This window comes from Elephantulus edwardii, unplaced genomic scaffold (assembly GCF_000299155.1).
Source record: "Elephantulus edwardii isolate Elephantulus edwardi_28Jun2011 unplaced genomic scaffold, EleEdw1.0 scaffold00139, whole genome shotgun sequence".
NCBI classification, from domain to species: domain Eukaryota; kingdom Metazoa; phylum Chordata; class Mammalia; order Macroscelidea; family Macroscelididae; genus Elephantulus; species Elephantulus edwardii.
Window position 1 is genome coordinate 6366169 of NW_006399889.1, and position 14334 is coordinate 6380502.

The window sequence follows — 14334 nt, forward strand, 5'->3', positions numbered from 1 at the left end:
AACTTGGTGAGCACATCCAGGGCAACATCGGTTATCTGAAATACTTCAATTGGTATACCATCTATTTCTGGGGCCTTATTTTTTGCTATTTCCTTCAAAGCAGCTTGAACTTCTTCCTTCATCACCATAGGCTCTTGCTCATATGTTATTTCTTTAAATAACAAGGAATCCAGCCCAGATAAGAGACGAAGAGGCATTTTTCAAAGGTACCCAGGATTCCCGGCATGCTCCTGGGCAGAAGGGAGACTTGAGGGCAGGCACAAGGAATCCAGCCCAGATAATAGACGAAGAGGCGTTTTTCAAAGGTACCCAGGATTTCCGGCGTGCTCCTGGGTGGAAGGGAGAAAATAAGAAAGTGCTCCTATACTCAGCAAAAGATTGGTGATTTGAGTCTATTCAGAAGAAGCTTAGAAGAAAAGCCACGCTATTTATTTCTGGAAGATCATAACAGTGATAATTCCTATCACATAGTTTTACTCTAACATACAGGAAGTCACCATGACTTGAAATCAACTCAATAGCAACTCGCTTTTTATGTTCTTTTTACGAGATACTTAGTGTCTTTTCATGGATTTGTCCCTAATACAGAATTAATAAATAATCTTCAGAGAAATTAAAATCTTTCATCCACTTTTAAATTGGTTTATTTAACTTTTTCTTATTGGCTTGTAACAGCTTTTTTAGTATTATGGATACATATTTCTTATCAAATATGTTGATTTGAAAATCTTTTCTCCTATTGTATACATTTTCTGTTGCAGCCTGAAAGTTTTAAATATTTATAAAGTTCATTTTTTCGTGTGTGTGCATTTGTGTGTGTGCATGTATGTGTTTGCTGGCAATTCTAAGAAGGTCATAAGGATTTACCCTTATATTTTCTTCAGAGTTTTAGAATATTGTTGTTGTTGTTATATGCCATAAAGTAAGAACTGACCCACAGCTGACTCTGTACAGTGAGATTGCAGAGGCAATAAATTGTAAGAAATGTGATTGCCCATCTTTCCCCTGCAGAGCAGCTGGTTAATTTGAAAACAAACATATATCTCTATATCTATCTATATCTATATCTGTATCTGTATCTGTATCTGTATCTGTACCTGTATCTGTACCTGTACCTGTATCTGTATCTATCTTGATCTATATCTATCTATCTATCTATCTATCTATCTATCTATCTATCTATCTATCTATCTCTGTCTCTATCTCTATCTCTATCTATATATATCTATCTCTATATTTATATATTGTTAGGTGCTGTCAAGTTGAATATAATTTATAGCAGTCCTATGAACAATGGATCTGACCCTTACCCTAAATTGTACCACACTCATCATCTCTGACACACTTGAATACATTGTTACAGTAATTTTGTCAATTAATTGTGTTGAGGGTCTTCCTGTCATTTCCTGACCCTCCACCTTTCCCAACTTGATAAACTTCTCCAACATTTGGATTCTCATAACAACACGGCCAAGGTATGTGAGATGAAGTTTCACCATCATTGCTTTCAAGGAGTCCCCTCAAGACATATTGTTTTGTTGTGTTGGCACTTCATGGGCTATTATTCTCCAACAGCACAACTCGTTTGAATTTGGTTTACTAGTATTGTTGAGGATTACTACTATACAAATCATGTAACTGAAGATAAATGAACATGCTATTTTGTAACAACTTACAATGAAAGAAGAATATATTCAATAATGTTTTCTCTTACCTCAATATAATCTGTATCACAATGGGCAGAATCGCCAATTTCAAAGCCAGTGAAATTGAGAACAACTACTTGGCCTTGGGGCTGATGGATGCTCCATGTACAGATCCTTTCTCCAGGATATGGGTTAGGATAGAAAGGAGAGCGAATGACTCCTTCTCCAGTTAATTCACCACCACAGGCTGTAAGCAGAAAAGTCATTTGAATATTTTTCCATAGATAAATTGTTCTTTCAACTTTTTTTGCCCATGCTAAGTTGTCTATGGAACTGTAATCCCACAGAATCATAGTTATCAACTCTAATGTTATCAGAGACAATATGATAATTTTATGAGAAATTTTTTCTTGCCATTTGAAGACATAAATGACAATATTATTTTAAGAAATTAAAATGTTACAATCAGGCATATCAGATATTTAAAAAGTAAGTCACACATTTCCTTACCTACTTGATAAACAGCTCTGAAACCAGCTTTTTCAATAGAAGCATCTATTTTAAACCTGACCCAGATTCTGTTAGTAACAGAGTTAATGTGAGAGATGGTTGAATTGCCACAGAATTTTCCAAGTATAATGTCATCATCTAGAACCTAAATAGAAAAATAAAACAGAACCATAACTTCAACCAATAAAATTACCTTAACAATGACAGAATTATTTGGAAATGAGAAATTGACAGAATGAAGACAAGGAATACTCTAAATCTTGGATTTATATATATTTTTTTACCAACAATACAGTAATAATAAAGATTGATGAAAAATTCTTAAGGAAACAATAAAAAAATATATTATTTTAATATTTTTCCAATATCAAAAAGGTAATGAATTTACAAGCTTGGACTACTGGCAAAGGGAATGAAAATAACACTTATCAAAATACACAAATTTCAGGCAAATTTGTGGTCATAAAAATTCGTAACTGAAACGGATTTCATTATTGGAAAAAAGGAAGGGAAGTAAGGAAAGGAAAAGCAAAGATAAAAAAAAGAACTTAAGTAGTCAATTTTAAAAGTGAGACGAAGTAAAAAGAATAAAGAGAAAGTAAAATTCATAAATATACTAAAGAAACCTTTTTTGAGGGAAGGTGAAGAATCAGGATATGCAATAAACATATATATCTGGTAAATTTAATTAATAAAAGAAAACAAGCACAAATTTTCAGTTTACAAAGTGGTATAAATGTCAAAGTACTTTTTAATGGTACAGTTCTAAATACAACTTAATGCTATATAGACCAGACCAGGAAAACAATGAAAAATATTATTAAAAAAACTAGTCTTCCTCCTCCCCTTCAAAATAATCTTTTTAGAAACATTTCTAAGATGTATGTTATATAGTTTGTTTGACAGTACTCTTGCTTATGGAACACTACCATTAGTGGTGTTCAGACCCTGATCTCAAATCCCAAGACAGAAACCATAAAATATAGACTGATCATACTTACTAATGAAGATACAGAAACCTTAAACCTAGTTCTAGGATAAAAATTTGTAGTGCATTTTTATGTATATGTATCAAATAAAGTCTGGAAATAACAAGAATTCAAGGATTTATTGAAATGATATATTAAGCTCATCAATAAATCCAGTAAGGAAACTATAAGACCAAAAAACTGCTTTCTAGAATTTCCGAATTAACTGAAAACAAACTTAGGAGAAGAGTAAAATTTACTTCTTATAATAAAGATTATTCTAATAAAGGTAATAAATTTACAAGTTTAGACTACTGTTGAAGGGAATGAAAATGGCACATATCAAAATAGGCAAATTTAATCCAAGTCTTTTAAACCATAGATAATATATTATATAGGTGCCAGGAGCATTATCTATAGAGTCATATTGATGGAGATTCAAACCCCAATTATCAACCCATTAATAACTTCAAACAAGTTATTTAAATGCCATCTAGCTCACAGAGTTATTGAAGCATTTAGATAAAACAGTCCTATGAATCCCTTAGCAAAACATCGCGTCATAGAAAGTACTGGTTAAAGGATAACTTGCTAGCTCTGGTTGTATAGTGCATTGCATGTTGTGCTGCTAACAGAAAGGCGAGTAGTTGGAATCTACCAATCCCTCAGGAGAAAGGTGTAAAATCTCTTTGTGTAAATATTAATCTCTGGTAGGTATAAATTGGAACAGACTTGACAGATTGGGTTTGATTTGGTTTTATTTTATTGCTATTATGTGCCTGAGCCAAGCCATGGTCTTTTCAATCACTTCCTATATATCTGAAATCTGGACAATGAATAAAGATGACTGAAGAGTTGACGTCTTTGAATTATTTAGTTGGAGAAGAGTTTAACCAAAAGAGCAAACAAATCTGCCTTGGAGAAAGAGCAAGCAGGGCTCTCCTTAGAGGCAAGGCTGGTGAAACTTTGTCTCACATATTCTGGGAATCTTGTCAGGAGCTTCCAGTCCTTGGAAAAGGACATCCTTTGGGAAAGGTGGAGGACTGGAGAAAAAGAGGGAGAGCCTCAATAAGACAGCTTGGAACAGTGACGGCACCAGTGGGCACCAGTATATCAGAGGTGGTGAGGATGCTATAAGCTAGGGTTAGGTTCACAGGGCTGTTATGTGTCATGGTTGATCTGTGGTTCACAGGGTTGCCATGAGTCATGGTTGACTCAAAGACACCTAACAACAACGATATAAACATAATTCAGAAATTATTCCAGTGTCATTTATATGATAGGGTGAAAAAATTACTGAGGACTATTCAAAAGTAGCTACAGCCATTCATTACTCAACAGAGATTAGTCAAATATTTAATATTTATTCAGAAGGAATTGGAGAGATTCATTGGTGAGGTGATATCAAATAGATCTTAGCAAAAATCAAAGAACACCAAAAATATTTTATTGATTACATGAAGCCACCAAAGATCAACAGACTTGCAGATAGGTGATGGATATGCATAATATTCCTATTACAAAAAATTATTCTGAAAGAGACAATCCACTAACTCAACTAGCACTTTCAAAGCATCAATAAATACCAGAAACTGTGCTAGATACCAGTAATAACACTTGTTATGTACCATAGATTTGGAACCAACCCATAGCTGACCTTCTAATTTCACAGGAGAAGATTGCCCATCTTTCTCCCACGAAGTGGCTGGTGGCTTCAAACTGCGTGCACAACTTCTTGCCAACTCACTATTTAGTACTGACTAGGTACTAAAAACAAGTATTTCTACTTTTATTAATCATTATCAACATTAAACATATAGGATGTTATATTATTACTTGACAGGAGTAGGCATTTAGGAAATTGATGAGAACATTTTTTTAGAACATTTTTAAAAGTTACTATTATCTCCCTTGTTATCAGAAAGATGCAAATAAAAACAACTATGATGTATCATCTCACCCAGCAACAATAGCAAAGTTCAACAGGGCAGCAAACAAAAAATGCTGGCAAGATTGTGGAGAGATTGACCTGTCACTTGCTGCTGGTGGGAATGTAAAATGGTACAGCTACTATGGAATGTGGTCTGGCACTTTCTCAAAAAGTTGAAAATAGATATTCTATTTGGCCCAGCAATTCCACTGCTAGAAATATGCCCTAAAGAAACCAGAGTAACAACTCAAACAGACGTATATGCACCCATGTTTATTGTTGTGATACTCACAATAGGAGAGAGATGGAAGCAACCCCAGTGCCCATTGATAAACAAATGAATAAAAAAAAAATGTGGTACACTCACACAACGGAATATTATGCAGTATTGAAAAACAATGGACGTGTAAAACACTGCACAACATGGATGAGCCTGGAAGACATTATGCTGAGTGGAATTTCTTAAAAGGATAAATAATGCATAACAACACTGTTGTGAAGCAGGACTGACATGGGGGGTTGGGAAGAGACTAGGAAAAGAGTAGAAAGATAAAGAATAATGCATTGGAATAGGTATGAGGAAGAAATGTCTGAAAGGAATATATGGTTACATATTGTTGTTGTTGCTGATTGTTGTCAAGTGTGACTCATTGTGACTCTATGAACAAAAGACCTAATGCTTTTCCATAACTATCGTCATTTTCCAGAGGTATGCAGTTTAGGAAGTGGATGCCACTCCTGCTTCCAAACCTGTTTTACAACTGGGAGCTCCACCAAACACTGTCCACATTGGGAAACCATTCTGGTATTTGATAACCCAGTGGTACAAGGTTCAGCATCACAGCAAATCCAGGTTACTTCATACTGCACATTGACAGAGAGTGATGTACAAAGTGGAAGAGTGTTACTCCAGATAGAACAGCACTAGTTTCATTTAGCAGTGGTTAAGTGTCGTCAAGTCAACTACAACTGAGAATAAGCTTTACACAAAAGCCCTGTACTCTGTTCTATAATGAACATCATTTCTGTACATCTATAGAGTTTAGAGAGTTTGCAGAGTTTAGAGATCTGTAGAGTTTCCAGAGGCATCTAGTTTAGAAAGTGGATGCCACCCCTGCTTCCCAGCATAAATCAATCTGGAAGCTCATCTAAACACTGTACATAATGAGTAGCCATTATGGTATTTGACAGGACTATGGAACAGTGTGCAGTATCACACTAACACCAAGTTGTTCAGTTCAGCAAATAGACAAAAGATTGTTGTATCATTTAAGGAATATTCATTTGAAAATTATTATAAAACATATAAAAATATACAAACTAATAAATATATTAATAAAAAAATAAAATCCTGCAGGATTTTAAAGCCACACCTTGGAGCAGACTTCCATGCTAGGCAAAGGCTCAAGGACATCCAATCTTTGGGGGAATAGAGCAGTAACACACATCAAACAGGACCCCAAAAACTTCTCTTACGTGACCGACAGGACTGCCATCAAGATGCTAGCTAGCAGCCAAACTCCTAGAGTGGACCCATTCCCTCCTCCTGTGGGATTTTAAAGCCATTCTTTTGAACAGACCTCTATCCTAGGCAAGAATCACTTACTAAAGTAAAACTAATTGTACCACATTTACAAATCATTTGTTGAAAAAGAATACTTCTAAGTTTAAGGAGTCATCATGAAAATGTCATGTTTCAAAGATACACTTATCTATGAAAATAATTTGAAACAAGAGGTGCATTGCAAAGTGGACTGGGAGAAGAGGAATGAAGGGGGAGGGACGAAAATATACAACAATGAATGAATGGATGAAAATCCAATCTGTAAACTTTGATTTAAAACACAATCTTAAAAAAATATTCAAAGGATAGGATGGGTAAAGTTACTATTATTACAATGATAATGAGATACTCTTGGCAATTAATTAGTGATGAAGGGCAAAGAACAGCCAAAATATAAGGTGGTTATATGCAACAATAATTCCCCTATGTGCTTCCTACATGCCATTCCTACAGAGGTGAAAGTTCTGTTAACAAATCTTAAATCTATCTTACATCTTAATCGCAAAGTATTATTGAAAAATTACGGCTGCATTTTCCAGGATCACAAACAGAACATAAATTAAAGGAAATACCTACTCTCTACCACCTTAGCACGCAACCCCTACTCAGAAATCAGTCAAAGTTTATTCATCATTTTAGAAAACAAGTTGCTGACCTCTCAGGCATGTTAAACCCCATCTGGACTATAGCATTCAAAAAGATTCTAGGTCTAAGTGCAAGAAAATAGCTGCTTTATTTGTTTTTAAGTACAACTTACTCAGGCTTTAAAAAGACTTTTTTTTTTACTTTGTTGCTTTCATTTCTTTTATACTAAAAGCTTTCTGTTATCTTAATATTATGTGTTTAGTTCACTGAAACCATCTATGAGCTTCATTTGAGAGTAGTGAAAGGGTGATATAATACATATTAAAAGTAGAGAATTATGGGCTCTGAACACTTCCAGGGACTCATGGGATGTTTCTCTGAAGAACTAACCTTTAAACAGAGAATGGCAAGTAACAGTGCATGCCTGTGAGAGAGCTGAGGGTGTGGGAAAGAGGAGCTGATATAGGAAAAAGGGAATACAGTGTGAATACAAAGTGGTAAGAGACCAAAAGTACACACAGAAGTAAAACTGTAACTCTTACAATGTACTATCAGGTCTACTGAAGAATATTAAGAAATTGACAAAATTTTCATTCAGTGGTAAAATAAAAAAGTATTGCTATTGGAAAGGAGAAAATAGTAATTTTCAGATGATACAATAGAATGTGAAGAAAATAGATGATAATTTATTTAAAAATCTCAATATTAACAATATTCAATGAAAAATTTACTAGCTTTTCTATTTATTTGCCATAACATCTAAGAAGTTTTAGAATGGGAAATTGTTGTTAAACACCATCAAGTATGACTCATAGTATCCCTATGAACAATAGATTCAAATTCTGTCCTATTCTGTGCCATCCTTATTATCCATGACACATTTGAATTCATTGTCATAGATACTGTATCAATCTATGTTATTGAGGCTCTTCTCCTTCACTGACCCTCCACCTTTTCAAGCATTCGGTAACTTTTAAAGAAATAGCTTTTCCTAACAACATATCCAAAATATGTGAGAAAAAGTGTCACCATCTTTGCTACCAAGGAATCTTCCAGTTGCACTTTCTCCAAGACATATCTGTTAATTCTTTTGGCAGATCATGGGCTAATCAGCACTCTTCTCCTATATCACACTCAAATGCATCAATTCTTCTGTCATCTTTATTCACTTTCCAGTTATCAGATATATAGCAGGTGATTGGAAAGATTGTGGCTTGAATAAGGGGCATCTTAGTCTTAACTGACATTACAGCTCTTCAGGACTTTGGAAAGATCCCCAACAGCACGCTTTCCCGATGTTATCTCCCAATCTCCTGACTACTGGTTCCAAAAATGTTGACTGTGAATCCAAGCAAGATGAAATCATTGACAATTTCAATCTTATCTTCATTCATCATGATATTGCCTATTTGATGATTTTTCTTTTCTTGATTTTGAGATAAAATCCATATTGATGTCTACAGTCCTTGAACTGCAGCAAGCGCTTCAGGTCTTCCTTACTTTTAGCAAGAAAGATTGAATCATCCGCATAATACATGTTGTTGATACGTCTTCTTCCAATCCTGTTGCTACACTCTTGGTCCATAAAGGTCACCTTCTCAAATGATTTAATCATCAAATGATTGACAAGGTATGGAAAAAAGATATAGCCATGGTGCATACCTTTCCTGATTTTAAACCATGTGTGATTACTGTCTATGAAAACCTGTTGGAGGGTCAGCAATCTGTTGGTTCAGGCTCGATGGTACATAAGAACACAACATCACAATGATAAAGAGCTCTGATGGCATAATGGTAAGAAACTGGACTGCAATCTCAAAGGCATGCAGTTCAAGTCCACCACGGGAGAAGGATAAGCAATCTTCTCTTGTGCAATTTACTGACTCTGAAAACCTGCTGGAGGGTCATCTGTGGGTCAGTTCTGATTCAATTGCACTCAACAACACAGCACAAGGATAGATGCAGGCAAAACTTGTTTATTAATCAAATCAACTATAATCTCTAATCATAATTGAAAAGATTCTAAAAACCTAGACAAAGAAAATAATAAAACACTGTTCAGAAACATTAAAGCTGAGTAAACTAAATGGACAGATACTTTACGTTTACAGGTTGCAAGACTTAACACGGTTAAAACATCAGTCCTACTCAACATGATTTATATATCAAGAGAATCCTGATCAAAATTTCAACAGCTCTCTTTGTTGTCGTATTGTGTACCATCAAGTTGGAACCGACCCATAGCTGATCTGGTGGGTGGGTTTTCAAGGACACTAATCACACAGGAGATTGCTCATCCTTCTACAGCAGAATGTCTGCTGGATTCGAACCATGTTCCTTCAGGATTACAGAGTAGCTTCTTGCCACTAGGCCACCAGTTCTTTACGGATGTGGAAAATAAATGCTAATCTATATGTGGAATAGCAAGAGACCTCAAATACTTAAGGAAATATTAAAGTAGAACAAAATAAGCTTCCACCTTCTAATTTATTTTTTTTTTAAATAAAAGACTGGAAATGTTAAAATAGAATAACGTAACACTCCCCTCTTCTACTTAAAAAAAAAGATGATACTGTTATAACCATAGACACATAAGCCAACAGAATGGAATAGAAAGTCTAAACATAAACTTTCATATCTTTGGTCAGGGTGCCAAGTCTACGGATGGAGAAATAAGAATCTATTCTTCTGGTAAACTCTACAGCTAAAACTAAATTTGCACATGCAGAAAAAGAAAACAGTAACCATGCCTCACTCTATAAATAAAATAAATTCAAAACTGGTTAAACACCTCAAGATACAATCTAAAACTATAAAATTCTTAGAAAAATATGCAGTGGGGGAAGTTGTAAAGGGAAGCCTTTAACCAGGTATTACTTAACTTTATAACAAAGGGGCTTATCAAAACAGACAAACTAGATTAATGGAACATCATAAAAGTGTAAAAATTTTAAATTTATTAATTAAAAGTTTCTAATAAAAATATGTGGACCGGGAACCAAAAAAACCTCACCCAGTTATGGAACAATAGCTTCAGAAACAATATATCTAATAAAACTCTAGAAACTAAATTATAAAACATCAACAACTTAATTAGATAAAAAGATAATAAAATGGACAAAAGATTTCATAGACACTTCATCAAAGAGGACATTCAAACACATGAAAAGATATTCTGCCTTGATACCCATCACAGGGATGCAAAGTAAAACCATGAGAGACCATTTAAATATTGAAAGAGAACTCTGTTGGGGCAGTAGTTCAAAGTAAGTTGTGCTGTTAACCCAAAGGTTGCAAGCCTATAAATGGTTCAAATCCAACAGTGACTCAGTGGAGAAAGAAGGCAATCTCCTTTTGTTAACAATTTATAGCCTCAAAACCCCAAAGAAGGGTTGCTATGAGTTGCAACCACACATAGCAGTAAGTGAGTTTTGAAGACAATTGTTTCCTGTGAATATTAAAATTGGACTAGGTATACAGATGATAAAAGAAGCGTCAATTGTCTTTGAATTGTGGTTGGACCCAAGTAGTGTATATTTCAGACTGTCAAAATAACGAATCTATCTCGGAGAAAGTGCCACCAGGATACACCTTAGAGGCAAGAATGCCTCTAGAGGTGAAAGTTGGTTCACATACTTTGAGCATGTTGTTAGTAGAGGCTTGTCCTTGGAAAAGAAATCATGCTGGCAAAGATGAGACAAAGAGAGGGAGACTCTTAATAAGAATCAGTGATATAATTACTGTAACAATCACTAGAGGATGTCAGAGACCATGAGGATAACAGAGAATAGGGTAAGATTCAGGCCTGTTGTTCACAGTGTTCCTATGAGTTCACATGGTCATTAAGAGTTACAGTCAACTCAACGGCACCTAACAACAACAAAGAGCCTTGGTAACATAGTGTGTAATGTGTTAGGTGGATAACTGAAAAAATGACAATTCCAATCCACAATCAACACCCTTGGTACCTGCAGTCAAGGGATAAGGAAATATATTGCTCTGGGCTAGTCTGCTTTTAGGGGCCTCTCCAAAACACTGAAGAGGTTGAAGGTTGAAGACTAACATGTGCCTGGTTCAAGCCATAGTCTTTTCAAATGTTTGCTATGCATCTGAGAGCTTGACAATGAAAATGATGACAGAATAAGAATTGGTGTGTTTGAGTTTTGGTGTTGGAGAGGAATATTAAATAACCTCATAAACTGATGAAAGAATGAGCAGGTATGTCTTAGAAAGGGTGTTGTAGGAGTGTTCCTCAGAAGCAAGGTTGGCAGAGCTTCACCTCTCATACTTTGGTCATGTTGCTAAGAGAAACTATTCCTTGGAAACAGATATCATGCTTGGAAGGGTGTAGGGTCAGCAAAACAGAGGAAGTTCCACATCGAGATGGAGTGATATGGTGACTTCACCAATGGGCTCAAGTGCATTAGAGATGGCAAGGATGGCATAGGATAGGACAGGATTCATAACTCCTGTCCATAGACTCACTATGAGTTGTACTCAACTTAAATGGCACCTAACAACAACAACAAGAGTGGTATGGTGGGAGAGTGAAAGGCAGTTTCCTCTCTCAAAGACATAGAGCCTGAGTAACCCAATAGAGTCCTCCTGTCAGTTGGAATAGACTTAATGGCAGTGCATTTGGTTTGGTTTACGATGGCTAAGATAAAAAAAAAATTTTAATCAGAAAATTAAAAATCTTGAGGAAGATATGGGAAAATGGAAACAGTGCTGGTGAGAATGTACAATGGTGTAGCCATTGTTGAAAACAGCAGGACTGTTCCTCAAAAAACTAAAAATAGAACTACCATTTGACTCAGAAATTCCACCCGCATGTATGTACCTGAAAGACTTAAAACAGACACTCAAACAGGGATTTTTACACTAAGGTCTACCGACTCTGAGAAGAATGGAAATCCCAGAACATTTGATTGTGTTTATGAGAAATCTATACTTGAATAAGAGGAAGTCATCAGAACAGAGCAAGGAGATACTGCATGGTTCAAAATTGGGAAGGGTGTCCACCAGGGATGTATTCTGTCTCCATACCATTTCAATCTGTATGCAAACCAGATCATCCAGGAGGCTGGGCTGTATGAGAAGGAATGTAGAATCAGGATTGGAGGAAGATTCATCAAAAACCTGCATTATGCAGATGACACAACCCTGCTTGCTGAAATAGAGGAGGACCTGAGTGCTTGCTGCATAAGGTCAAGGACTGCAGCCTTCAATACGGATTGTAGCTCAACATCTAGAAAACAAAGATTTTCACCACTGGGACAATTGGCAACATCAGTATGGATGGTGAAGAGATTGAGATAGTTAACAGTTTTAGTTTGCTTGGCTCCACAATCAATACTCTTGGTACCAGCCACAGAAAGTTCAAAGACATATTACGTTGGGCAAATCTGCTGTCAGAGACCTCTCGAAAGTACTGAAGAGCAATTATGTCAGGCTGGTGACTAAGGTGTGCCTGATCCAGGCCATAGTCTTCTCAATTGTGTGTTATACAGCAGAGAGCCTGGAAAGTGACTAGGGATGACAGAAAAAGAATTGATGCCTTTGAACTATGGTGCTGGAGAAGAGTGTTTAATATACCATGGACTGCTAGAAGAACAAACAAGTTTGTCCTGAAGAGGGCAGAGCCGGGCTGCTCCTCGGAGGCAAGGATTCTGAAGCTTTGTCTGACACACTCCAGTCCTTGGAGAGGGACATCATGTTTGGGAGGGTGCAGGCACAGCGCAAGAGAGGAAGACCCTTGATGAGATGAATCGATTCAGTGATTGGGGTAATGGGAAGTGGTGTATCAGAGACAGTGTGGTTGGCACAGGATAGAGCAGGGTTTAGGGTCTCTGAGTCACAAACAACTCGATGGCACATAACAACAAAAACAACAACAATACACTGCAGCAATGTTCACAATAGCCAAAAGAGAGAAAAACCTCAGTATTCACCAACAAATTAATGGCTAAAAAAATATTCAGATATATAAGAAGCTCTAGATCTTGGTGGGGCCTGGCCTATCCTCCTTGTCACCAGTGGACCTCTGCTCTAGTCCGCAGGACCCTCTATGGGTCCACAGTCACCCCAGTTGATGTCTGTAGACCTCTACTTCAGGTCTCTGGATCTTGGCAGGCCCTAGCCTGCCTTCTTCATCACCCATGAACATTTATATACTTACTAAACAAAGATCTTTCCCACAGGACCAGCAGTCAAAATTACACTAGATGGAGAAAAGGATTGAAGCTCTCGGTAATCTCATCTTTCTTGGATCAACAATCAACATCCTTGATACCAACAATCATGGAATCAAGAGATGTATTACAGTGGGTAAGTCCACTGTCAGGGTCTTCTCCAAAATGCTGAACAGCAATGATATCAGTTTGAAGACTAAGGTGCACTGGATTTAAGCAACAGTCTTCTCAACCACCTGCTACACATCAGAGAGCTGGACAATTAATAAAGATGATAGAATAAGTATTGATGCCTTTGAGTTGTGGTGCAGGAGAAGAGTACTGACTATCTCAAGGACTTCCCAAAGAACAAACAGACATGTCTTGGAAAAAGTGCAGCCAGAATGCTCATTTGAAACAAAAGATGATGAAGCTTTGGCTTTCATATTTTGAGTTTGCAGCACCACTCTCTCTGGATTACACCACACAGTCAGTCCTAGCAACGTAATTTTTAAAGAACTATTTATATGGATGAAAATGATAGTAGCAACTCAAGAGATTAGATAGTAATGTTAGAGAACTGTGAGATGATGTTGACGTGGAAGGAATTAATCAGGAGTGTGAGAATGGGTGGATTCAGTGATTAATATAATCAGTGTCACCGGTGTACATACAGAACTGGTAAAATGGTATATATTTTGCTGTATATACTCTCAACAAGAATAAAACAAACAAAGAAAAACACTGCCATTTAGTTGGTTCCAACTGAGAGCAACTTTATAGGCTAGAGTAGAACTGCCCTACAGAGTTCTCAAGGCTGAAATGAAAGGGGAGTTATTAAAGAAAAACCTTAAAATAGAGTCTAACACATGTTAAAAATCACATCTGTCTCAGACTTATACCAGTTCATTTCTCAGAACTCTTATTATATCTGTATCACAAATTTCACACATTGTCCTAG

The 14334-nt window shown here is 36.3% G+C and overlaps 1 protein-coding gene across 1 annotated transcript in view; it reads right to left on the reverse strand.

The window, feature by feature from the left end:
* The window catches only part of LOC102869221 (cubilin-like), a 396294-nt gene that overhangs the window by 315647 nt on the left and 66313 nt on the right, over positions 1-14334 (reverse strand). The window contains exons 18-19 of the mRNA XM_006894323.1: positions 2157-2301; positions 1715-1893 (exon numbers count right to left, since the gene is read on the reverse strand). Coding sequence (XP_006894385.1) covers positions 1715-1893; positions 2157-2301 — 324 coding nt within the window. The remainder of the gene's footprint in view (positions 1-1714; positions 1894-2156; positions 2302-14334) is intronic.